The 27,639-nt window shown below is 36.8% G+C and overlaps 5 gene segments (V, D, J or C); all 5 read right to left on the bottom strand.

Moving 5' to 3' along the window:
• Positions 1–189: 189 nt before the first annotated feature.
• LOC132852514 (T cell receptor beta variable 12-5-like) lies at positions 190–752 on the bottom strand. The segment is given in 2 exon segments: positions 190–524; positions 613–752. Coding segments are annotated over 2 exon segments (384 nt in total).
• Positions 753–7,794: 7,042 nt separating this feature from the next.
• Positions 7,795–8,294, bottom strand: LOC132852512 (T cell receptor alpha variable 10-like). The segment is given in 2 exon segments: positions 7,795–8,156; positions 8,246–8,294. Coding segments are annotated over 2 exon segments (411 nt in total).
• A 1,841-nt stretch (positions 8,295–10,135) lies between these two features.
• Positions 10,136–10,722, bottom strand: LOC132852190 (T cell receptor alpha variable 7-like). The segment is given in 2 exon segments: positions 10,136–10,537; positions 10,627–10,722. Coding segments are annotated over 2 exon segments (438 nt in total).
• Positions 10,723–11,185: 463 nt separating this feature from the next.
• On the bottom strand, positions 11,186–11,654 carry LOC132852511 (T cell receptor beta variable 14-like). The segment is given in 2 exon segments: positions 11,186–11,520; positions 11,606–11,654. Coding segments are annotated over 2 exon segments (384 nt in total).
• A 4,182-nt stretch (positions 11,655–15,836) lies between these two features.
• LOC132852510 (T cell receptor alpha variable 10-like) lies at positions 15,837–16,366 on the bottom strand. The segment is given in 2 exon segments: positions 15,837–16,198; positions 16,288–16,366. Coding segments are annotated over 2 exon segments (411 nt in total).
• Positions 16,367–27,639: the final 11,273 nt, after the last annotated feature.

The following is a 27,639-nucleotide window of genomic DNA, read 5'->3' as shown; positions in this document are numbered from 1 at the left end:
TATGTTATTACTCCATCTAAAAAGGACAACCTATATGACCTTATTGTGTAATAGTCTGGAAGAGTGAGACATATGTTGAGTTTCACTGCTCAGTTTTGAAAAAGGTATTAATCTGATCATTTAATAGACGAGGACTCCCTCTGTCTGTTTTATTAGTGACTGCAGTAACATCAGTGCAGGTGTTTTTGTTCAGCAGTGCAGTAACTCTGTAACACTGTGTTTTCCTACTGCACAGAAATATACAGCGTTGTCCTCTGTATCCAGATCCTTCACAGTTAAAGATCCATTTGCAGGAATTTCTTTAACAGTAGAAAATTTATTTTTATCCACAGAGCCAAAATCTGGTTCACTACTGGGTGTTTTGTACACGATGAGCTCCATACTCTGTCCTTGGCGCTGTCTGAACCAGTACATCTGATTAAAGTTAATACCTTTATTATGACTGCACTTCATTTCAGCAGATTCTCCTTTCAGATGCCAGGCGACACTGGGGATTTGAGTGACTCCATTATCTTCTGCTAAAACTAAAGCACAATAAATGATTTACAAAGATGAATTCATTTGTATTCACAAGTCAAATTCAGTTATATGCATACAGTATATTAATAGTACCTGAAGTCCAGTAGAGCAGGAAATGCAGACTGATTATAACAATGATCATGCTGGTTAGTAATGACAAGAGAGGCACTAAGAGCTGAGGACCACCGATGGCTGCAAACACATCCTATTGAGGATCAGCTGGAGGAAGTGACATCAAAACCTTTTCATTCTTCTTCCTGTCACATGTTGAATACTAAACTGTAACTGTAATTAATCCTTAACTTTGCCCTTCAAATCCACTATAATAATTATAAAAGGAAAACAAAATATCTACATGAGTCTGAAAGATTTATTTGTGTAATATAATCAATGATAAAACATATAATAAGTAGAAATAATTATTAATAATTTAAAAAACACTTTTTTTATTGTCAAATACTAAGTTAATATATAGTTCAGTAAATAGTTCATAACACATCTAATTATGATAATGACCATAAAATGACCAGATAATGACTATATTTTCAAAACATCACACATAATAAATGTAGGGATAGGTGGAGAGAGATGATTCGCTGTGGCCACCCCTGAAGGGAAAAGCCGAAAGAAGAAGAAGCTGAATGTTTTCATAAAGGAAGTTCTCTTTCATCATCTCGTGTTCGAGATCCACCTATGGGAAGGGCATCCATTACTGACCTCTACAGAAGCATCCAATTGCACCAAGTCTGGCTTGACAGACAGGAGCGCGTGCCAAAGGCATGTAAGGTAATGCCCCTTACCCGAATGCATAATGCACCTACACGTGCTACCTTTCCTCAGTTAACATTTGCCTTTTTTTTCTTTTTCCTTGGTGCTTTCTAAAGCGGCGCCGGTTACTCCGGTGGACGGCCTATCGCGAGCCTGCCATTCCCATCCCTTCTGCGTTGTCTGCACGGGGCTCACGCATGCGCAAGAAGCTCTTGACCTCCCGGAGAACTGTAGCCATTGTCTGGCGCTCCCAAAAAAGCTCCTGCATCGCAGGCTCAAAACGGCCGCTGCCCAGTGTGTCGATTTCGGGCTGTCCAACTCGGAGGGGGAAAAAGACGACGCCGCTGCGCACCTGGGGGCCTCCCATGGTGCGACTTCCTCTGACTGGGCCGACATGTGTCCTTCCCCGTTTGAGGATTTGCTACCGGCCGACGACGGACCGGCAGGTTCCGGGGACGAGGTCGAGGCGGGCCTTCTCGATGGCTCGGATGACGAGGAAGCCATCCTGTCTTCCGTGGTCCCTCAGGCTCCCTCCGCCCCGCCTCAAGCGGTACTGCTGGAGCTTTGTGAGCGCGCTGCCGCGCGGCTCAACATCGAATGGCCGGCTCTCCTGAATGCTTCGGATCAGAAGAGAGATATGGGTCAACAACTGGACTCTGTCGATGTACCACAAGCCTTGCTACCCTTCCACCTGTTCTTCTCTACACACAGTATATCCACCTTCCTTCTCTCCATCACATCAGCCAGCTCTCTACTTTTCCCCATCATAGTACCAACATTCAGAGTTCCTATTCTCAGTCCTACACTCTTACCTTTCCTCTTCTCTCTCTGTCTGTGCACTCTCCTCCCTCCTCTACTTCTTCAATCAACAGTAGCCCAATTACCGGTGCCCTGTATTTCAACGGCGCCAGTGGCGGTCGTTGTTAACCCGGGCCTCGACCAATCCGGAATGAAATTCGTACTGACGATTCGCATGGTTAAATTTGGCAAAGTTTTACGCCGGATGCCCTTCCTGACGCAACCCTCTATATTTATCCGGGCTTGGGGCCGGCACAGAAGTCACTGGACTGTGACCCCCATGGCTAGATTTGATGAAAACATTCAGCAATTTTTGTAAATATGAAATAATCACTGTTATTCCCAAATTTTACACATGCTTCCCATAATGAGTTAAATTGTAAAAGTTCAGTGATTACTGGTATAGCTAATGAATAATTAAAGTTAAAGGAATGAGAATGATGTTCATCTTGGCTCTTCATCTGAGACAATGGCAGCATGTGTATCTTCTGAGAGTCTGTTTCAGAGTTTAAAGGCTCAAAACTCCTCTATATGGGAGAAGGAGAAACATCTGATTCAGGAAAATCAGATTCTAACAAACGAAAAGTTTAACTGATCTCTGCTTGACCTAAAGTTACATGGATACAAGAAAATGATGTAATTTATTACAGTTAAACTTACAATTTGTATAACATTAATAAAGGCATGTTTGAAGTTTATAGAACCGCTTATTGTGCTGATTTGCACTTGCGTGTCTGTTGTAGTAAAACATGTTATCAGGCTTCCCTCATGTTTTAACAGCACAGCGCCCCCATATGAGGAAAATAAGAACTGCATGTCTGTTGAGAAACAGAAATTATGGAAAATGCAAAAAATATTGTAAGGTAATGACAGTTTATAGCCGCTATAACATATTGTAAGTGATAACAGGAACAAACTTGTTTTGAGGATGTTTCATGTTGTTAAATGTAAGTAAAATAAAAAACAAGTAGAATGTGATTATTAAATTACATAATTTAAAAAATTTAATTAATTAAAACAACATTAAATTCAATGTAAATGTGTTATTACTCTATCTAAAATGGACAATCTATATGACATTATTGTGTAATAGTCTGGAAGAGTGAGACATATGTTGAGTTTCACTGCCTAGTTTTGAAAAAGTGATTAATCTGATCATTTAATAGACGAGGACTCCCTCTGTCTGTTTCACAGTTTTAAGGCTCAAAACTCCTCTATATGGGAGAGGGAGAAACATCTGATTCAGGAAAATCAGATTCAAACAAACGAAAAGTTAACCTAAAAGTTACTTGGATACAAGAAAATGATGTAATTTATTAAAGTTAAACTTACAATTTGTATAAAATGATTAAAGGCATGTTTGAAGTTCATAGAACCGCTTATAGATTAGATTTAATATAAATAGTTCAATTGCCTGTAACTGTGGCTTTTCTGTTAAAAACACTGGCGATGTGTCAATTCCAGGCCACAGGAGCAGGTGTTAATGAGATACTGAGAATATTTACACAGAGGTTTTTGTACTGAATAAAGCAGATATGCAGCACTGTGTAATAAGCAGCACAGAAGTACACTGCAGTGTCATTGGATAAAAGACTTTTGATGGTCAATGAGACGTTTTTGCTTCCATCCCCAACAATCTCCACTTTATCCTTAAAATCATTTTCGATTTTTGTTGATGATTTTCCCCGCTGATATCCAATAAAGGTCAGTCCCTGGTCTTGTCTGTACCAGTTGATCTGATTATAACTTGGTACACTGTGCTCACACTGGATTTTAACAGATTGTTGATGGTTCCTAAAGAGATCAGGAGGATTCTGTTTAACACGATTACTCTGAGAAAAACCTGCAATGAGAGAGAATATTGCTTGAAATGATATTCAATGGCATTAATGTAAAAGTGCTTAAACAGCATTAATATGAATAAAAGTTTACCTCCAGGACATATCATTAAAACCCATATAATACTGGCAGCTCGGATCATGTTGAACGTCTGAATGTCTATTGTGCTGATTTGCACTTAAGTGTCTGTTGTAGTAAAACGTGATCAGGCTTCCCTCATGTTTTAACAGCACAGTGCCCCCATCTGACTAAAATAATCACTGCATCTTTGTTGAGAAACAGAAATTATGGAAAATGAAAAGAATATTGTAAGGTAATGACAGTTTATAGCTTCTATAACATAAGTGATAACAGGAACAAACTTGTTGTGAGGATGTTACACGTTGTTCAATGTAAGTAAGATAAAAGACAAATAGGATGTGATTATTAAACTAAAAACAACATTAATTTCAATGTATATATGTTATTACTCCAGCTAAAAAGGACAACCTATATGCCATTATTGTGTAATAGTCTAGAAGAGTGAGACATATGTTGCATTTCAATGGCCGATTTTGAAAAGGGATTAATCTGATCATTTAATAGACGAGGACTCCCTCTGTCTGTTTTATTAGTGACTGCAGTATCATCAGTGCAGGTGTTTTTGTTCAGCAGTGCAGTAACTCTGTAACACTGTGTTCTCTTACTGCACAGAAATATACAGCGCTGTCCTCTGTATCCAGATCTTTCACAGTTAAAGATCCATTTGCAGGAATTTCTTTAACAGTAGAATATTTATTTTTATCCACAGAGCCAAAATCTGGTTCACTACTGGGTGTTTTGTACACGATGAGCTCCATACTCTGTCCTTGGCGCTGTCTGAACCAGTACATCTGATTAAAGTTAACACCTTTATTATGACTGCACTTCATTTCAGCAGATTCTCCTTTCAGATGCCAGGAGACACTGGGGATTTGAGTGACTTCAATCTCTTCTGCTAAAACTAAAGCACAATAAATGATTTACAACAATTAATTTATTTTTGTATTCACAAGTCAAGTTCAGTTATATGCATAAATTAATCGTACCTGAAGTCCAGTAGAGCAGGAAATGCAGACTGATTATAACAATGATCATGCTGGTTAGTAATGACAAGAGAGGCACTAAGAGCTGAGGACCACCGATGGCTGCAAACACATCCTATTGAGGATCTGCTGGAGGAAATGACATCAAAACCTGTTCATTCTTCTTCCTGTCACATGTTGAATACTAAGTGTAATTAATAGTGGAATACTAAGTTGAATACTAAATGTAATTAATCCTTAACTTTGCCCTTCAAATCCACTATAATAATTATAAAAGGAAAGCAAAATATCTACATGAGTCTGAAAGATTTATTTGTGTAATATAATCAATGATAAAACATATAATAAGTAGAAATAATTATTAATAATTTAAAAAACACTTTTTTTATTGTCAAATACTAAGTTAATATATAGTTCAGTAAATAGTTCATAACACATCTAATTATGATAATGACCATAAAATGACCAGATAATGACTATATTTTCAAAACATCACACATAATAAATGTAAATAATGAAATTTCCGAGCCAGTGATCAGGTGTGTAGTGTAGTTTAATGGTGGCAGCTATTACATTTACTTTGAAAGCCTACAGCAGGTGGGAGATTTGTGCTGTTCTGAAGTAGAAGGTTTTTGTTATAGATCACAGAGTTCTGTAGCACTGTGTCTAATCTCACTGCACAGAAATAAACTGCACTGTCGTCTAGCTGCAGATTTTTAATAGTCAGTGTCCCCTTCCAGCTTCCATCTCCACCCAACTCGATTTTGGATTTCAGGGAATCTTCCGGATACAGAAAATTTCCATTTAGATATCCGAGAAGCTGCAACTGTGTGTTTTCAGATCGTTTGTACCACAGCATCACCTGATGGTTATGTTTAGAATGAGAACAGGTAAGATTTGTAGATTCCTGTATATTCCTGATTAAATCAGGAGGCGTCTGGTGAACATTGTTAACTTCAGAAGACCTTCCTGTATGAAAATAAAAGATTGGCGTCATTCAGCAATTTTACATATAGATTCACACAATATAAAATCTTCTCAACATGTAGAACGGTTGACACAATGTGAAATTAAAATAGGGAAAGTGTATGATTACCCATATGGCAGATGAATGATGCAGTTAGAAGAGTCAGAAGAGCAGTGATCATCTTGCCTTTTTTCTGTTTCTTTATCTGCTGCTAGAATGACGATGTAAAAGTACAGTGATGTGGCTTCATGAAACGCCCCCATATGGAAGAAAGACAAACTACGTCATTAAAAAATTCTGTGTCATGGACATAATGAGATAATAATATATGAGTACAACATCCAAAAGAAAAAAATTTAATCCTATACAATAGTTTACATATTTCTCACAAATGTACGTCTTAGCTTAATTTATGCAAAATATTCATAACTTATTCGGCACCAAATTTCTTTGCAGATAAGTGATTTTTTAAACTGATTCCACTTGTTATAAAAAAAATGTTGTTGTAACTATTTATCCAATCACCAACAATCACACAGCAAGAACTACAATTGTATAGTCCTTCCTGTTCATTCTAAATCTTTATTAGATGAGGACTCCCTCTGTCTGTTTTATTAGTGACTGCAGTAACATCAGTGCAGGTGTTTTTGTTCAGCAGTGCAGTAACTCTGTAACACTGTTTTCCTACTGCACAGAAATATACAGCGCTGTCCTCTGTATCCAAATCCTTCACAGTTAAAGATCCATTTGCAGCTATTTTTTTAATAGCAGAAAATTTATTTCTATCCACAGAGCCAAAATCTGGTTGATTACTGGTTGTTATGTACACGATGAGCTCCATACTCTGTCCTTGGCGCTGTCTGTACCAATACATCTGATTATAGCTAACATCTTTATTATGACTGCACTTCATTTCAGCAGATTCTCCTTGTAGATGCCAGGCAACACTGGGGATTTGAGAGACTCCATTCTCTTCTGCTAAAACTAAAGCAAAACAAATGATTTACAAAGATGAATTTATTTGTATTTACTCTTAGTTTGTGGATTATATTGTACCTGCATTCCAGTAAAACAGGAAAATCAGACTGGTTATAATACTGATCATTCTGGTTCAATGTGGCAAGAGAAGTATCAAGAAATGAAGACCACAGGCTGCTTTAAATACATCCTGTGTAGAACCAGCTGGAGGAAATGACATCAAAAACATTCTTCTGCCATGGGCTGAATTTTCATTTAGCACTCTTTATCAGACTTAAACCATAAGTCTGATAAACCTCTCATTAAGGTTTTAATGAGATCTTATTATGATGGTAATAATATAATGTGAACAAAACAAAAAGGTACTACATGAATAGATTAGATTTTAGAGAAATTGTGTACATACATCTACATAATTAAATATCTACTAAATGTATTTTATCATAAGGCCTTTTTTATACAGATAATAAAATATATAAATAATAATTTATGATTTTATTTGCAAGGTACATATGTAGCTTGCCTAGGCAGTGCTGAAAGATCTCAAAGATCTTCAGGAAATGGAAAATGTGTATTTAGATATCCAGAATTTTGTGTTTTTTGATTATTTGTACCACAGCATCACCTGATGGTTAGGTATGGAATGAAAACAGGAAAGGTTTGTAGAGTTCTGTATATTCTTGATTAAAACAGCTAGGAGTCTGATAAACATTGTTAACGACAAAAGGCCTTTCCGTAAGAAAAGATTAATTCTTAGATTAGAATAGATATCTATAGTATAATCACCTATAATCATGTATCTGTGGCTTTTCTGTTAAAAACACTGGCAATGTGTCAATTTCCAGGCCACAGGAGCAGGTGTTAATGATATACTGAGTTATTTACACAGAGGTTTTTGTACTGAATAAAGCAGATATGCAGCACTGTGTAATAAGCAGCACAGAAGTACACTGCAGTGTCATTGGATAAAAGATTTTTGATGGTCAAAGAGGCGTCTTTGCTTCCAACAGCATCAATCTCCACTTTAGCCTTAAAATCATTTTCGATTTGTGTTGATGATTTTCCTATTTGATATCCAATAAAGGTCAGTCCCTGGTCTTGTCTGTACCAGTTGATCTGATTATAACTTGGTACACTGTGCTCACACTGGATTTTAACAGATTGTTGATGGTGGCCAAAGAGATCAGGAGGATTCTGTTTAACACGATTACTCTGAGAAAAACCTGCAATGAGAGAGAATATTGCTTGAAATGATATTCAATGGCATTAATATAAAAGTGCTTAAACAGCATTAATATGAATAAAAGTTTACCTCCAGGACATATCATTAAAACCCATATAATACTGGCAGCTCGGATCATGTTGAACGTCTGAATGTCTATTGTGCTGATTTGCACTTAAGTGTCTGTTGTAGTAAAACATGTGATCAGGTTTCCCTCATGTTTTAAGGCACAGTGCCCCCATCTGACTAAAATAATAACTGCATCTTTGTTGAGAAACAGAAATTATGGAAAATGAAAAGAATATTGTAAGGTAATGACAGTTTATAGCTGCTATAACATAAGCGATATCAGGAACAAACTTGTTTTGAGGATGTTACACGTTGTTCAATGTACATAAAATAAAAGACATGTAGTATGTGATTATTAAATTGAAAAACAACATTAATTTCAATGTATATGTATTACTCCACAAAAAAGGACAACCTATATGCCATTATTGTGTAATAGTCTGGAAGAGTGAGACATATGTTGAGTTTCACTGCTCAGTTTTGAAAAAGGTATTAATCTGATCATTTAATAGACGAGGACTCCCTCTGTCTGTTTTATTAGTGACTGCAGTAACATCAGTGCAGGTGTTTTTGTTCAGCAGTGCAGTAACTCTGTAACACTGTGCTCACTTACTGCACAGAAATATACAGCGTTGTCCTCTGTATCCAGATCCTTCACAGTTAAAGATCCATTTGCAGCAATTTTTTTAACAGTAGAAAATTTATTTTTATCCACAGAGCCAAAATCTGGTTCACTACTGGGTGTTTTGTACACGATGAGCTCCATACTCTGTCCTTGGCGCTGTCTGAACCAGTACATCTGATTATAGGTAGCATCTTTATTATGACTGCACTTCATTTCAGCAGATTCTCCTTTCATTTTCCAGGTGACACTGGGGATTTGAGTGACTCCATTATCTTGTGCTAAAACTAAAGCACAATAAATGATTTAAATGAATGATTTTATTTGATTTCACAAGTTATATCCAGTTTGTAAACACAAATCTCATACCTGATGTCCAGTAAAGCAGGAAATTTAGACTGATTATAGCACAGATCATACTGGTTTATGTGGTTGTGGGAGAAAAGAAGAGCTCTACAGTCTGCTGCAAATGTACCTTGTTGACGAGCAGCAGAGGAAGTGACATCAAAACCTTCTGAAGTCTTCCTGTCACGCCATTTTCTGATCATTAAATCCTATGATTTTATTTTAATGTAAAGTTAACTTTAATATCATGTCTGTAATGCAGTTTCATTGTGATTGTTGAACAACAATAGTTAAAAATTGGCAGCTAAAAATCTCAGATACAGTAATTGTGTGTTTTCAGATCGTTTGTATCAAAGCATAACCTGATGGTCAGGAATGGAGTGAAAACAGAAAAGATTTGTAGATTCCTGTATATTCTTGATCTAAATCAGGACGAGTCTGATGGACATTGTTAGCTGCAAAAGAACTTCCTGTATGAAAACAAAAGAATACATTTATTCAGCAATTTTTGTAAATATGAAATAATCACTGTTAATCCCACAAATTTACACATGATTCCCATAATGAGTTAAATTGTAATAGTTCAGTGATTACTGGTATGGCTAATGAATAATGCAGTTAAAGGAATGAGAATGATCTTCATCTTGGCTCTTCATCTGAGACAATTTCAGAGTTTCAGAGTTTTAAGGCTCAAAACTCCTCTATATGGGAGAGGGAGGAACATCTGATTCAGGAAAATCAGATTCAAACAAACGAAATATTTGACTGATCTCTGCTTGACCTAAAAGTTACTTGGATACAAGAAAATGATGTAATTTATTACAGTTAAGCTTACAATTTGTATAAAATGATTAAAGGCATGTTTGAAGTTCATAGAACCGCTTATAGATTAGATTTAATATAAATAGTTCAATTGCCTGTAACTGTGGCTTTTCTGTTAAAAACACTGGCGATGTGTCAATTCCAGGCCACAGGAGCAGGTGTTAATGAGATACTGAGAATATTTACACAGAGGTTTTTGTACTGAATAAAGCAGATATGCAGCATTGTGTAATAAGCAGCACAGAAGTACACTGCAGTGTCATTGGATAAAAGACTTTTGATGGTCAATGAGACGTTTTTGCTTCCATCCCCAACAATCTCCACTTTAGCCTTAAAATCATTTTCGATTTGTGTTGATGATTTTCCCCACTGAAATCCAATAAAGGTCAGTCCCTGGTCTTGTCTGTACCAGTTGATCTGATTATAACTTGGTACACTGTGCTCACACTGGATTTTAACAGATTGTTGATGGTTGCCAAAGAGATCAGGAGGATTCTGTTTAACACGATTACTCTGAGAAAAACCTGCAATGAGAGAGAATATTGATTGAAATGATATTCAATGGCATTAATGTAAAAGTGCTTAAACAGCATTAATATGAATAAAAGTTTACCTCCAGGACATATCATTAAAACCCATATAATACTGGCAGCTCGGATCATGTTGAAGGTCTGAATGTCTATTGTGCTGATTTGCACTTAAGTGTCTGTTGTAGTAAAACGTGATCAGGTTTCCCTCATGTTTTAACAGCACAGCGCCCCCATCTGACTAAAATAATCACTGCATCTTTGTTGAGTAACAGAAATTATGGAAAATGAAAAGAATATTGTAAGGTAATGACAGTTTATAGCTTCTATAACATAAGTGATAACAGGAACAAACTTGTTGTGAGGATGTTACACGTTGTTCAATGTAAGTAAGATAAAAGACAAATAGGATGTGATTATTAAACTAAAAACAACATTAATTTCAATGTATACTGTATATGTTATTACTCCAGCTAAAAAGGACAACCTATATGCCATTATTGTGTAATAGTCTGGAAGAGTGAGACATATCTTGCATTTCAATGGCCGATTTTGAAAAGGGATTATTTTGATCATTTCCTAGACGAGGACTCCCTCTGTCTGTTTTATTAGTGACTGCAGTAACATCTGTGCAGGTGTTTTTGTTCAGCAGTGCAGTAACTCTGTAACACTGTGTTCTCTTACTGCACAGAAATATACAGCGTTGTCCTCTGTATCCAGATCTTTCACAGTTAAAGATCCATTTGCAGGAATTTCTTTAACAGTAGAATATTTATTTTTATCCACAGAGCCAAAATCTGGTTCACTACTGGGTGTTTTGTACACGATGAGCTCCATACTCTGTCCTTGGCGCTGTCTGAACCAGTACATCTGATTAAAGTTAACACCTTTATTATGACTGCACTTCATTTCAGCAGATTCTCCTTTCAGATGCCAGGAGACACTGGGGATTTGAGTGACTTCAATCTCTTCTGCTAAAACTAAAGCACAATAAATGATTTACAACAATTAATTTATTTTTGTATTCACAAGTCAAGTTCAGTTATATGCATATATTAATCGTACCTGAAGTCCAGTAGAGCAGGAAATGCAGACTGATTATAACAATGATCATGCTGGTTAGTAATGACAAGAGAGGCACTAAGAGCTGAGGACCACAGATGGCTGCAAACACATCCTATTGAGGATCAGCTGGAGGAAATGACATCAAAACCTTTTCATTCTTCTTCCTGTCACATGTTGAATACTAAACTGTAACTGTAATTAATCCTTAACTTTGCCCTTCAAATCCACTATAATAATTATAAAAGGAAAACAAAATATCTACATGAGTCTGAAAGATTTATTTGTGTAATATAATAACCGATAAAACATATAATAAGTAGAAATAATTATTAATAATTTAAAAAACATTATTGTCAAATACTAAGTTAATATATAGTTCAGTAAATACTTCATAACACATCTAATTATGATAATGACCATAAAATGACCAGATAATGACTATATTTTCAAAACATCACACATAATAAATGTAAATAATGAAATTTCCGAGCCAGTGATCAGGTGTGTAGTGTAGTTTAATGGTGGCAGTTATTACATTTACTTTGAAAGCCTACAGCAGGTGGGAGATTTGTGCTGTTCTGAAGTAGAAGGTTTTTGTTATAGATCACAGAGTTCTGTAGCACTGTGTCTAATCTCACTGCACAGAAATAAACTGCACTGTCGTCTATCTGCAGATTTTTAATAGTCAGTGTCCCCTTCTTGCTTCCATCTCCACCCAACTCGATTTTGGATTTCAGGGAATCTTCAGGATAGAGTAAATTTCTATTTAGATATCCGAGAAGCTGCAACTGTGTGTTTTCAGATCGTTTGTACCACAGCATCACCTGATGGTTATGTTTAGAATGAGAACAGGAAAGATTTGTAGATTCCTGTATATTCCTGATTAAATCAGGAGGCGTCTGGTGAACATTGTTAACTTCAGAAGACCTTCCTGTATGAAAATAAAAGATTGGCGTCATTCAGCAATTTTACATATAGATTCACACAATATAAAATCTTCTCAACATGTAGAACGGTTGACACAATGTGAAATATTCATAACTTATTTGGCACCAAATTTCTTTGCAGATAAGTGATTTTTTAAACTGATTCCACTTGTTATAAAAAAAATGTTGTTGTAACTATTTATCCAATCACCAACAATCACACAGCAAGAACTACAATTGTATAGTCCTTCCTGTTCATTCTAAATCTTTAATAGACGAGGACTCCCTCTGTCTGTTTTATTAGTGACTGCAGTAACATCAGTGCAGGTGTTTTTGTTCAGCAGTGCAGTAACTCTGTAACACTGTGTTTTCCTACTGCACAGAAATATACAGCGCTGTCCTCTGTATCCAAATTCTTCACAGTTAAAGATCCATTTGCAGCTATTTTTTTAATAGCAGAAAATTTATTTCTATCCACAGAGCCAAAATCTGGTTGATTACTGGTTGTCATTGTCAGGGATCAGCGCGGACCTTTGGACACGTGCTAATGTTTTTATTATTGTCACGTGTCTGCCCCGCCTTCGTCCGCTCCTCCCTGTCTCCTCACCTGTTTCCCATCCTGTGATTGACACTGTGTGTATATATGTGAGCCGCGTTGCCGATGGCAGCGCGGATTCATTAGTGTATTTATGTTAAATAACGTTAGTTCCCCGTGTCGTGTGGATGTCTGTTTGTTTCCCCTTGTGTATTAAACCCCTTTCATTTGAAGCTATCCTGCCTACGGGTCTGTCTCCTTCCCACCGTATCCGGGGGCCTGACAGAATAAATCCGCCTTAAGATCCAGCAGACCCAGCAGGATAGCTTCCAGCTCGGACCGGCCTTTTTTTTCCTTTTTGCCTTTTTTTCTCCGGGGAAGGACGCCGCTCCGTTTCCGGTTTTTCCCGAGGAGGACGTCGCGTCACTTCCCCCTGGGACTGCTCCGTCAGTTCTTCCGGGCCTGAGTCCAGAGACATCGCTCCGCATTTCTCCGGTGAGGGACGCCGCTCCGTTTCCGGTACAGATCCCGAGGAGGACGTCGCTTCACCATGTTCGCGGAGGATGTCGTGATCCTGGTTGGCCCCCCTTTTTTTCTTTTGTTTGGCGCCCTGCGGCATCGCCCCGCATGTTCCGGTGAAGGACGCCGCTCCGTTTCCGGTACAGATCCCGAGGAGGACGTCGCTTCACTATTTCCGCGGGGGGTGCTGCAGGTCCGAGGCGGAGGATCCTTCCCCCCTGGACTGTCCCGTCAGTCCTTCTGGGCCTGAGTCCAGTGACATCCTCACCACGTTCGTGGAGGATGTCGTCATCCTGGTTGGCCCCCTTTTTTTTTGGTGCCCCGCGGCATCGCCCCGCACGTTTCCGGTGAAGGACGCCGCTCCGTTTCCGGTACAGATCCCGAGGAGGACGTCGCTTCACTCTTTCCGCGGGGGGTGCTGCGGGCCCGAGGCGGAGGATCCTTTCCGCCCTCCCGCCCCTTTTCTCTGGTCGCCGAGGCGGGGGTTTGGCCGCGGTGCGTCGGGGGTTGTTGCTCGGCACCTCAGTTCGGCGGTGGACGTCACTCGGCCCTACAGCTCGGCTGTGGACTTCGCTCGGCCCTTCAGCTCGGATGCGGACGTCGCTTCGGCCCTTCAGCTCGGCTGTGGACGTCGCTCGGCCCTCTTTGGCTGCGCCGCCGTGTGCCCTGCTCCCCCCACCTACCTCGCCGTGTGCCTTGGCTCCCCTCGCCTACCTTGCCGTGGTCCTTGCTCCCCCCACTGGCCTCGCCGTCGTCCTTGCTCCCCTCACCTGCCAATCACCGTGGGCCTCGCCCCCCCTCCTGGACCTTGTCGGGTTTTGGCGCTTCGGGAGCCGCGCCTTAAGGGGGGGGTTCTGTCAGGGATCAGCGCGGACCTTTGGACACGTGCTAATGTTTTTATTATTGTCACGTGTCTGCCCCGCCTTCGTCCGCTCCTCCCTGTCTCCTCACCTGTTTCCCATCCTGTGATTGACACTGTGTGTATATATGTGAGCCGCGTTGCCGATGGCAGCGCGGATTCATTAGTGTATTTATGTTAAATAACGTTAGTTCCCCGTGTCGTGTGGATGTCTGTTTGTTTCCCCTTGTGTATTAAACCCCTTTCATTTGAAGCTATCCTGCCTACGGGTCTGTCTCCTTCCCACCGTATCCGGGGGCCTGACAGTTATGTACACGATGAGCTCCATACTCTGTCCTTGGCGCTGTCTGTACCAATACATCTGATTATAGCTAACATCTTTATTATGACTGCACTTCATTTCAGCAGATTCTCCTTGTAGATGCCAGGCAACACTGGGGATTTGAGAGACTCCATTCTCTTCTGCTAAAACTAAAGCAAAACAAATGATTTACAAAGATGAATTTATTTGTATTTACTCTTAGTTTGTGGATTATATTGTACCTGCATTCCAGTAAAACAGGAAAATCAGACTGGTTATAATACTGATCATTCTGGTTCAATGTGGCAAGAGAAGTATCAAGAAATGAAGACCACAGGCTGCTTTAAATACATCCTGTGTAGAACCAGCTGGAGGAAATGACATCAAAAACATTCTTCTGCCATGGGCTGAATTTTCATTTAGCACTCTTTATCAGACTTAAACCATAATTAACACATCTTTACATGCTAAGCTATAATGTATGTAACAGGTTTACAGTAGCATAAACAAAAAAGTACAACCTGTACAAAACATTGTCATCAATGTTTTAATGAGATGTTAATATTATGATGGTAATAATATAATGTGAACAAAACAAAAAGGTACTACATGAATAGATTAGATTTTAGAGAAATTGTGTACATACATCTACATAATTAAATATCTACTAAATGTATTTTATCATAAGGCCTTTTTTATACAGATAATAAAATATATAAATAATAATTTATGATTTTATTTGCAAGGTACATATGTAGCTTGCCTAGGCAGTGCTGAAAGATCTCAAAGATCTTCAGGAAATGGAAAATGTGTATTTAGATATCCAGAATTTTGTGTTTTTTGATTATTTGTACCACAGCATCACCTGATGGTTAGGTATGGAATGAAAACAGGAAAGGTTTGTAGAGTTCTGTGTATTCTTGATTAAAACAGCTAGGAGTCTGATAAACATTGTTAATGACAAAAGGCCTTTCCGTAAGAAAAGATTAATTCTTAGATTAGATTAGATATTTATAGTATAATCATGTATCTGTGGCTTTTCTGTTAAAAACACTGGCAATGTGTCAATTTCCAGGCCACAGGAGCAGGTGTTAATGATATACTGAGTTATTTACACAGAGGTTTTTGTACTGAATAAAGCAGATATGCAGCACTGTGTAATAAGCAGCACAGAAGTACACTGCACTGTCATTGGATAAAAGATTTTTGATGGTCAAAGAGGCGTCTTTGCTTCCAACAGCATCAATCTCCACTTTAGCCTTAAAATCATTTTCGATTTGTGTTGATGATTTTCCTATTTGATGTCCAATAAAGGTCAGTCCCTGGTCTTGTCTGTACCAGTTGATCTGATTATAACTTGGTACACTGTGCTCACACTGGATTTTAACAGATTTTTGATGGTGGCCAAAGAGATCAGGAGGATTCTGTTTAACACGATTACTCTGAGAAAAACCTGCAATGAGAGAGAATATTGCTTGAAATGATATTCAATGGCATTAATATAAAAGTGCTTAAACAGCATTAATATGAATAAAAGTTTACCTCCAGGACATATCATTAAAACCCATATAATACTGGCAGCTCGGATCATGTTGAAGGTCTGAATGTCTATTCTGCTGATTTGCACTTAAGTGTCTGTTGTAGTAAAAGATGTGATCAGGTTTCCCTCATGTTTTAAGGCACAGTGCCCCCATCTGACTAAAATAATCACTGCATCTTTGTTGAGAAACAGAAATTATGGAAAATGAAAAGAATATTGTAAGGTAATGACAGTTTATAGCTTCTATAACATAAGTGATAACAGGAACAAACTTGTTTTGAGGATGTTTCACGTTGTTCAATGTAAGTAAGATAAAAGACAAATAGGATGTGATTATTAAACTAAAAACAACATTAATTTCAATGTATATGTATTACTCCACGAAAAAGGACAACCTATATGCCATTATTGTGTAATAGTCTGGAAGAGTGAGACATATGTTGAGTTTCACTGCTCAGTTTTGAAAAAGGTATTAATCTGATCATTTAATAGACGAGGACTCCCTCTGTCTGTTTTATTAGTGACTGCAGTAACATCAGTGCAGGTGTTTTTGTTCAGCAGTGCAGTAACTCTGTAACACTGTGTTTTCCTACTGCACAGAAATATACAGCGTTGTCCTCTGTATCCAGATCCTTCACAGTTAAAGATCCATTTGCAGCAATTTCTTTAACAGTAGAAAATTTATTTTTATCCACAGAGCCAAAATCTGGTTCACTACTGGGTGTTTTGTACACGATGAGCTCCATACTCTGTCCTTGGCGCTGTCTGAACCAGTACATATGAAAATAGTTAGCATCTTTATTATGACTGCACTTCATTTCAGCAGATTCTCCTTTCAGTTTCCAGGCGACACTGGGGATTTGAGTGACTCCATTCTCTTCTGCTAAAACTAAAGCACAACAAATAATTTAAATGAATGATTTTATTTGATTTCACAAGTTATATTCAGTTTTTAAACACAAATCTCATACCTGATGTCCAGTAAAGCAGGAAATTCAGACTGATTATAGCACAGATCATACTGGTTTATGTGGTTGTGGGAGAAAAGAAGAGCTCTACAGTCTGCTGCAAATGTACCTTGTTGACGAGCAGCGGAGGAAGTGACATCAAAACCTTCTGAAGTCTTCCTGTCACGCCGTTTTCTGATCATTAAATCCTATGATTTTATTTTAATGTAAAGTTGACTTTAACTTTAATATCATGTCTGTAATGCAGTTTCATTGTGATTGTTGAACAACAATAGTTAAAAATTGGCAGCTAAAAATCTCAGATACAGTAATTGTGTGTTTTCAGATCGTTTGTATCAAAGCATAACCTGATGGTCAGGAATGGAGTGAAAACAGAAAAGATTTGTAGATTCCTGTATATTCTTGATCTAAATCAGGACGAGTCTGATGGACATTGTTAGCTGCAAAATAACTTCCTGTATGAAAACAAAAGAATACATTTATTCAGCAATTTTTGTAAATATGAAATAATCACTTTTAATCCCACAAATTTACACATGATTCCCATAATGAGTTAAATTGTAAAAGTTCAGTGGTTACTGGTATGGCTAATGAATAATGCAGTTAAAGGAATGAGAATGATCTTCATCTTGGCTCTTCATCTGAGACATTTTCAGAGTTTCAGAGTTTTAAGGCTCAAAACTCCTCTATATGGGAGAGGGAGGAACATCTGATTCAGGAAAATCAGATTCAAACAAACGAAAAGTTTGACTGATCTCTGCTTGACCTAAAAGTTACTTGGATACAAGAAAATGATGTAATTTATTACAGTTAAACTTACAATTTGTATAAAATGATTAAAGGCATGTTTGAAGTTTATAGAACTGCTTATAGATTAGATTTAATACAAATAGTACAATTGCCTGTAAATGAGGCTTTTCTGTTAAAAACACTGGCGATGTGTCATTTCCAGGCCACAGGAGCAGGTGTTAATGAGATACTGAGAATATTTACACAGAGGTTTTTGTACTGAATAAAGCAGATATGCAGCACTGTGTAATAAGCAGCACAGAAGTACACTGCAGTGTCATTGGATAAAAGACTTTTGATGGTCAATGAGACGTTTTTGCTTCCATCCCCAACAATCTCCACTTTAGCCTTAAAATCATTTTCGATTTGTGGTGTTGATTTTACCATTTGATATCCAATAAAGGTCAGTCCCTGGTCTTGTCTGTACCAGTTGATCTGATTATAACTTGGTACACTGTGCTCACACTGGATTTTAACAAATTGTTGATGGTTGCCAAAGAGATCAGGAGGATTCTGTTTAACACGATTACTCTGAGAAAAACCTGCAATGAGAGAGAATATTGCTTGAAATGATATTCAATGGCATTAATATAAAAGTGCTTAAACAGCATTAATATGAATAAAAGTTTACCTCCAGGACATATCATTAAAACCCATATAATACTGGCAGCTCAGATCATTTTGAACTTCTGAATGTCTATTGAGCTGATTTGCAGTGTCTGTTGTAGTTAAACATGTGATCAGGTTTCCCTAATGTTTAAACAGCACAGCGCCCCATATGAGAAAAATAACAACTGCATGTCTGTTGAGAAATATAGAAATTATGGAAAGATTTCTCAGTTAGAAAAGCATGTCAGCGTCTGATGTAGATTACTTGTATCACCAATAGTCCTTTTTCAAATGGGCTTTAAATGTGGCTGTCAAAAGCTAAGGTTCCAACAATGCATTTAGACTGATTTTGAGTGCTTTTTACAATTGACATTGTCTCAAAGCAGCTTTACAGAACATAAACATAGAACAAAAGGTTATCATAAAGAATAATAGAAAGATTAATATAATACAAAATTCAAGATTGATATTAGATATATTTAAATATGTTTGTATTTATCCCCAATGAGCAATCTGTGGTGACTCATGCAGCTGTGGTGAGGAAAAACTGAATTGAAGAAACCTTGAGAGGAATCAGACTTAAAGGGAAACCCATCCTCATATAAGTGACACTGGAGGGTGTGATTATAAATATGCAGCCTGACAAATGTTGTATTAATGCAAAAGACCACATGGGGTTTTGCATCTCCTCTTTAGTATCGCAGAGTATAACTGGAGCTGGTAAATCTCTAGATGCCTCAGGATTCTCACAGAGTCGGCCTCATCTCAATGGAGGTCCAAAATCTTCATCGCACAAAAGACAGTCGGAGCTGGTACAATTTCTGGATGCCTTGTGATGGGTAGAAAGAGAGAAACAGTGGAGAGGGATTAACATAGCTGCTGTTCATAATATTAGCAAGCACTAGACGATAATGTGCATTTGGTCAGATGTAATAGAGCACAATATTATGGGATGTATTATGTGTACACCTGACTAAAGAGATGAGTTTTTAATCTACATTTAAACTGGGAAAGTGTGTCTGAGACCCGAACACTATCAGAAAGACTATTCCAAAGTTTGAGAGCTAAATATGAAAACGCTCTACCGTCTTTAGTACACTTAGATGTTCTGGGAACTACCAGAAGACCTGATTTTTGTGATCTCAGAGAGCACAAAGGATTGTAATGTGTTAGAAGACTAGTTTAGATACATGGGAGCTAAACCATTAAGAGCCTTGTACACAAATAGCAGCAACTTGTCCTGGTAAGAACTCTGGCAGCTCATTTTGGACCAACTGTAGCCTATTTCTTAAATATGCTGGACAACCACCTAGTACCACCTGCATTACAGTAGTCCAGTCTAGAGGTCATAAATACATCCCTCTAAATGGAAATTGAAGTGTGAGAGCTTCTGTGTACTGGTTTTTGGACCAATACGTAGTATTTCTGTCTTATCAGAGTTTAACAACAAAAAATTACAGGTCATGCAATCTTTTATTTCTTTAACGCACTTAGTTAATTTGGACAATTTAGCTATTTCATCTGGTTTTGATGAGATATATAACTGTGTCAGCATAACAGTGGAAACCCCACTGTAATCCCATGTAATCTTATGCCTTCTAATGATATTCTCTAAGGGAAGAATGTATACCGGGAAAAGCAAAGGTCCTAGAACTGATATTTGAGGGACACCATAATTAACTGACAATAAACTAGAGGATTCACCATTCAAGTCTACAAAATAGTGTCGATCATACAGGTAGGATCTAAACCAACTTAAAGCCTGTCCATGAATACCTGTGTACTTTTTTTAAGTGATCTAGGAGAATGTTGTGATCTATAGTGTCGAATGCAGCACTATGGTCAAGTAGAACTAATAGTGAGATGCAGTCTTGGTCCGAAGTCATTTGTAACTTTAACAAGTGCAGTTTCTGTGCTATGATGGGGCCTGAAACCTGACTGAAACTCTTCAAAGATATTGTTCTCCTGTAAGAAGGAGCACAGTTGAACAGACACAACCTTTTCTAGTATTTTAGACATAAACGGACATTACGGTAATGACCATAATGCAAGCTGCAAGGCTTATATGAATTTGCTTATTCTAATATATTATTCTTAATATAGTAATAACTTCCACTACCCCTGCTGTGGCAGACACTTTATGAAGTCAATGAAATAAAAGCTTTCTGTGAGAAGACAATTATGAAGATAGGTATAAAGCAAAATATAAACTAAAAATAACTGATGCAGTAAATTTGAATAAAAAAAGACTGATTCTCATCATAGCACACTTCAGAGTCAATAGCCAAATCAGTCCTATGTTACTGTAATATTGTACAAAATTCTGAATCAATTGAGTGAATCAAATAAGTTGAACAACAAAGTTCATTTCAAATCAGTTTGATTTTATAAGCACTTTTAAAAATGGATATTATCACAAAGCAGCATCACAAAATAAATAAGTGAAGTACTGGCATAAATTATTGCTATTTTACAGGATGAACTTAAATCAGTTGCAGTACACAATTCTGTTTCTCTGGATCAGAGTAAAGGTTTATAAATTCTTGCAGCTCAGTATTTTACAGACATATCTTCAATTGAAAAGTTCATATAGATTTCACTGCATGTTATTGCTCCATCGCCATTGGACAGACTACATAATAATATTGTGGAATAATGAGATGTGGTGATTTTCGCTGGCCATAAAAAAAAAAAAGGTTTTCATTGAACCATTTATTACATTAGGATGCCATCTGTTGGTTTTATTAGTAACTGCAGTAACATCAGTGCAGGTGTTTTCCAGTGAGTTTATGCTGTGTTACAGTATAAAGAGTCTGATCTCAATAAGGGTTTCTTGGATATCTAAATATGGAAGTTAAAATACACTCTAGAATCCCTGGAAAACAAAATGATAACAAAACTCATCATACTTGTTCATGCCAGTAGCAGGTAGTAAGATGAGCACCATAGTCTATGCATGTTTTACTTTTTTATAAGATGCCTTTATTAGAAGTGCCTTTATTTGTCATACTGTATATACATTACAGTACAGTAAAATTCTTGTCTTTGCAAATCCCAGTTTGTTAGAAAGGTGGAATCAGAGTGCAGGGTCAGCTTTGATAAAGTAGCCCTAGAGCAGAGAGTAAAGAGCCTTGCTCAAGTGCTCAGCAGTGGTGTTTTTGCAGTGCTGAGGCTTGAACCCCTGAGCTTTAATCTGGGTTTTAGGAAATGACATCAATGCCAATTGCAGTCTTCATGTCACATGTTGAATTATGGTTTCGCATAATTTCTTGTATTTAAGCTTTCTTCAATTATTAAGGCATCTTTACAAGCAAATTTATACTAAAATCTTACATGATGACGCAAATGAGGAAACACTCCAAATTTAATAATAATAGAGATAGATAGATAGATAGATAGATAGATAGATAGATAGATAGATAGATAGATAGATAGATAGATAGATTTGTGCAGGAAGATAAAAAAGTGGGTAATAATTATGTGTTATGTAGTTTAATAGTGTTTATTGAACATGTAGTTTGAAAGCCTGCAGCAGGTGGAAGATTTGTGCTGCTCCGAACAAGGAGGTTTTTGTCATAGATCACAGAGTTCTGTAGCACTGTGTCTAACCTCACTGCACAGAAATAAACTGTGCTGTCATCTAGCTGCAGATTTTTAATGGTAAGTGTCCCATTATTTCTTCCATCTCCATGCAGCTCAATTATGTTTTCCAGGGTTTTTTCAGGGTATTTAAAATTCATATTTAAATATCCAAGAAGCTGTAATTGCTTGAGGTCAGATTGTTTATACCACAGCATCACCTCATGGCTATCGATGGAGTGAGAACAGGAAAGATTAGTAGATTCCTGTACACTCATGATTATATCAGGAGGAGATTGATGAACATTGTTAGCAGCAGAGGTCCACACTGTATGAAAATAAAAGATTTAATATACAGTACAATGGTTACAAAATGCATGGAAATCTTAAATGTTTGAATAGCAATATAAATTTTTACCGATATGGCAGATGAATGATGCAGAAAAAGTCACAAAAGCAGACAACATGCTGAAGTCAAATCTAAGTCTGAACCTGCTGCTAGACTGTCAGAATGATACCCAAGTGATGTGTATGGGTACAAACACACCCCCAAATGAAAGACAGTCTAACCTCATCACTGAAAAAACAGATATGTAATCAGTGAGATAGTACGATATGAGTTAGGGCAGTTTGTTTCAATATTTCTTCTTCTAAAGTGGACATAAAAAAAAAATATATATATATTTTAATTTGTATCAGGTTTTTTTTGACCTGTCAGGTCAACTTAGTCTCCCAGAACACACTATGGTTTACAGTCGTGATCTTGTTTGTTTTTTGATTACTGTACCTGAGTTGTTAAAAACCTGTCAATCAGCACTTGTCCGTGCCTGTTTGAATGACACTGCAAATTTGCTGTAGTGTGCTTTATTCAAATCCCACCAAAGACATGATATGGTATCCGAAGTCTGTAGCCTAGTGAACCAGTGTTAATGTATTCATCAATGGAGACTTGAAAGCACTTTTGTACGTCACTCTGGATAAGGGTGTCTGCCAAATTCCCATAAATGTAAAATCTGCCTGTTACTAAGAACAATTTTAAGCTACTAGAATGACTGTATCATAAACAATCTTTCCCAATCTGAATATAAATACCACTAGCAAAGTTATCAGGAAATATAAACACTATGGCTGCATAAAGAAAACCCTTTAAGGTGCTTCATATAGTCAACAATTTTTCATAATCTCATACAATCAGCTTTATTCAAAAACCAAAAACATGTACATTATTTACATTACTTCCTGCCTTGTTAATAGGGCTTCTGGTTAAAGATGACAAGGACCTAGTCAAACACTGGAGATTTCACTTGCGCTAGCTAATTAATTTGTGCTTTTATCACCACTGACTCACATAGTTGTAATTATGTACAATGAATACACAGGACAATGAATACACAGTTACCTCTTCATATATACTCAATATACTCAATATACTCAATTACACTTGAGTACAAACAAATACACTTATAATATTTATTTACTTATATATGGATTCAGTTAGATGATTCATTTTATTCTACTTTACTATCTCCAAAGAATCACATTAATCACATTAATACGTCCACTAAATGTTTACTAAAACATTCTTCATGTATAGACCTTAAAACGACAAATTAGTTATAGCAACTAATTTAATAGAAATAAATTCTAACGTGTGTAGTCATGTTGGATGCATTAAATTAAAAACATTGTTCACTTCATTTACTAGACGAGGACTCCCTCTGTCTGTTTTATTAGTGACTGCAGTATCATCAGTGCAGGTGTTTTTGTTCAGCAGTGCAGTAACTCTGTAACACTGTGCTCACTTACTGCACAGAAATATACAGCGCTGTCCTCTGTATCCAGATCCTTCACAGTTAAAGATCCATTTGCAGCAATTTCTTTAATAGCAGAAAATGTATTTTTATCCACAGAGCCAAAATCTGGTTGATTACTGGTTGTTATGTACACGATGAGCTCCATACTTTGTCCTTGGCGCTGTCTGAACCAGTACATATGATAATAGGTGCCACCCTTATTATGACTGCACTTCATTTCAGCAGAATCTCCTTTCAGGTGCCAGGAGACACTGGGGATTTGTGAGACTCCATTTTCTTCTGCTAAAACTAAAAGATAGGAGAATAAGGTGAAAGTTCATTTAAATATGATGGGTGATGAATTTATTTATATGTATAAATTCACTCAATTACAAGCTCATATAACTTTATAGACGAATGGTACCTGAAATCCAGGGAAGCAAGAAAGTCAGGATGATGGTAACACTAATCATATTGATTCATTGTAATGTCATGAGAAGAGATGAGCAGCACAGACTGCTATACAAACATGCTGAGGATCTGATGGAGGAAATGACATCAAAACCACTTTCAACTCCTCCTCCCATGAGCTGAATTCTGATGAACATTTACTGTCCATAGATATTCATTTAAAATATTTAACTGTTTAACTGTTTTTATTGGGGCATTGGAATTTTCATGCATTTACTTTATGCTACATTGGCTGCATTGATTTGACATGAATTCCCTTGCTCTATTGCTTCCATTCCAGGCAAATTGACATTGTTTTTTAGGCCATATTAAGAATATGGAAACATACAAATACCCAGGAAGCTGTAAATGATTGGTGTAATTGCTGTGAGTTTATGCCAGAATATTATATTATGGTCAGGTATGTGAGAGTAGTAAAGATTTATAGATTCCTGTATATTCATGATTAAGTCAGAAGTACACTGGTGCACACCACTGGCCACAGAAGACCAACCTGTAGGAAAGTAATGACAAGTACACTTTATACAAGCTCACAGCTTTGTATCAAAATTACAGAGCATTGCTTCCACAATGCATTAAATACCAAATAAAAATACCAGACTAGAAACACTAAAATGTACTACATGGCTACTGTAGTCAACTGGAAATTGCTGTAAATTGCTTTGAAACTTGGTTATCTTGCTTACTCAGGTACGTTAGATAAACGAGAGAAAGCTTTCCGGAAAAATACACATTGTGACCATAATTAGGTGTTAATAAGAGCTACAACTTGCAGGGATTGATCTGCATGGTCAGCCAGTGTCTAGTGGGATTGTCAGTCAGCTGTATGGTCTGGTCTTTATCAGCAATCAGGTCTGTGGTGAACTCAGAGTAACAATGACCTATTAGTTCCTCAGGAGCTATCGGTTGCACTATTATAAACTGTTGTAGAAATGACATTATTTACATTTACATTATTTACTGTCCAGTGTCACCCGAATGAAGATGGGTTCCCTTCTGAGCCTGGTTCCTCTCAAGGTTTCTTACTCATATCATCTCAGGGAGTTTTTCCTTGCTGCGTCACGTCCGGTGTGCTCATTAGGGATAGGGATAGATATATAGTATTTTAAAATTTAAGTTAATCTTTTTAAAAATAATTTTAAACTTTAATTGTATATATTCGCTTATTTAATTTTCTTCTTATTTTTTCTTCTTCTTATTATTATCATATATTTATTTCATTTTCTCTCTCTTCTGTTTCCATTCTTCTGCAAAGCTGCTTTGAGACAATGGGAAATCATTAAATGCGCTATACAAATTAATAGAATTGAATTGAATTACAACTAAACACATTCAGTGCTGGTTCAAATCTAATATGAAAACAAATGTTTTGAGGAATTTTTAGATACAAGTACAGATCGAGATATGCGTACAGATAGGCATAATGCAATTGTGTTCCACGCATACTTTATATGTACTCAGTAGGAAAGAAAGATAAAATTTCTTCTATTTTTATTCCCAATGCACAGCTTATATGACCATATTGTGTTGTAGACTGTAATAGTGTGACATATATCAAGCTCTTTGAGATTATTTGTCAGTCATTGATCTCCATCATCAAGCTTAAGAATAAATAAATAATAAATAAATAAATAAATAAATAAACAAATAAACAAATAAACAAATAAACAAAACAAAACCATTCTGATGTATATCTAGTGAAGGAAATAATGACATTTAAACCATTTCAGCTTGAGCCAATTAAGGTATTTTATTTACACCATCCTGTCAAATTGTAAAACATATTCATTAGCAATTCTAGTTTTAATGTACTAAAAAAACTTGCTGAAGACACATATAAGATCATGCAAATGGGGATGTAAAAATGTGAGAGAAAATATATATATTTACTAAATGAACCGGTTTAGATGTTAGATGTTGCATGAACAATTATCTCCACCAGTGTAGATTATATGTGTTAGATATATCCTGAGATATGGGTTTTTGTACAGGGAGAAGGGAACATTGACACACTGTGAATCTGTACCGCACAGAAATAAACGCTGTTGTCTTTTGCTGTCAGATAGTTAATAGTAAGTGTGGCATTACTGTTTGTGTCTTCATCAAGGCTTATTTTGGCAGCCTGTTCCGAATAGGTATATTTGATATTTTGATATCCAAGGGACATTAAATTCCCTTCCTTAGACTGTTTGTACCAGAGTATTTGCTCAAAGTTCTTGACTGCATAGGAGCAATAGAATTGAGCAGTTTCGGCGTGATTTTTCAACAGGTAAGCAGGAGATTGTTCAACTCGAAAACTTGCCACAAGACCTAAGAAGAGCACAGGTAAGCACATTAAATAAGTTATTAATAGATTTTTTATTAATAAAAAAATATTAATAAAAAACAGGAATGGCTGTGCCGTTAAAGGAAAAAGAACAGTGACATTGTGCTTGTGTGATGTTGCCAGATACAAACTACTGTTACTACCATAAAGTTGATTATTTCCTATAACAGCTCACCTTGCAGTGTTTTATTCATCTTGCAATACAGCAATTTGACAACAATTTAAAAGAATGAATGAATTAAATATTTAATAATTTTAACTGATTATTGTTACATTCATTGTTAAAGAGCATTTACAAAAGATGTTAGTTTCTGTTCACCTCAGTTATAAATAGTCACTGACCATCCTATCATTTATATCTTTCTCTTGACATTAACATCTCATTTTATACAAATGAACAATTGAAGTTTAAGGCCTTTATCAGGGGCCAAGTGGAAGCAGCTTGTTGGGCTTTGAACTCACAACCTTCCAAACTCTTAGTCACCTTAACCACCAGGCTACCACATCTCTATTCTTTATGTTAAGACATTAAAAATGCAGCCCGAGGGCCAGGACCAGGACAGCTTTCTTGCTGATTTTTATAAAGCGATAGTACTGGAGACTCCTTCCAACAATAATAAACATGTCCTAACAGAAATCTCACCATATCAAAAATTACATCATTTTTTCTGATAATATAGAACATTTTCATGTCATTGGTGCTGTTATAGAAAATTAATTAATGCCTTCTAAATGGTTGTCGGTAGAGCCGTAGACACTTACCATCCAGCATGATTTGAGATAAAAAGAGCAGAATCATTATGCTGATTTGTTTCCTGT

The sequence above is a fragment of the Tachysurus vachellii genome, chromosome 10 (genome assembly GCF_030014155.1).
Source record: "Tachysurus vachellii isolate PV-2020 chromosome 10, HZAU_Pvac_v1, whole genome shotgun sequence".
In the NCBI taxonomy this organism is placed as follows: domain Eukaryota; kingdom Metazoa; phylum Chordata; class Actinopteri; order Siluriformes; family Bagridae; genus Tachysurus; species Tachysurus vachellii.
This window is presented reverse-complemented; position numbering and strand designations above follow the sequence as displayed.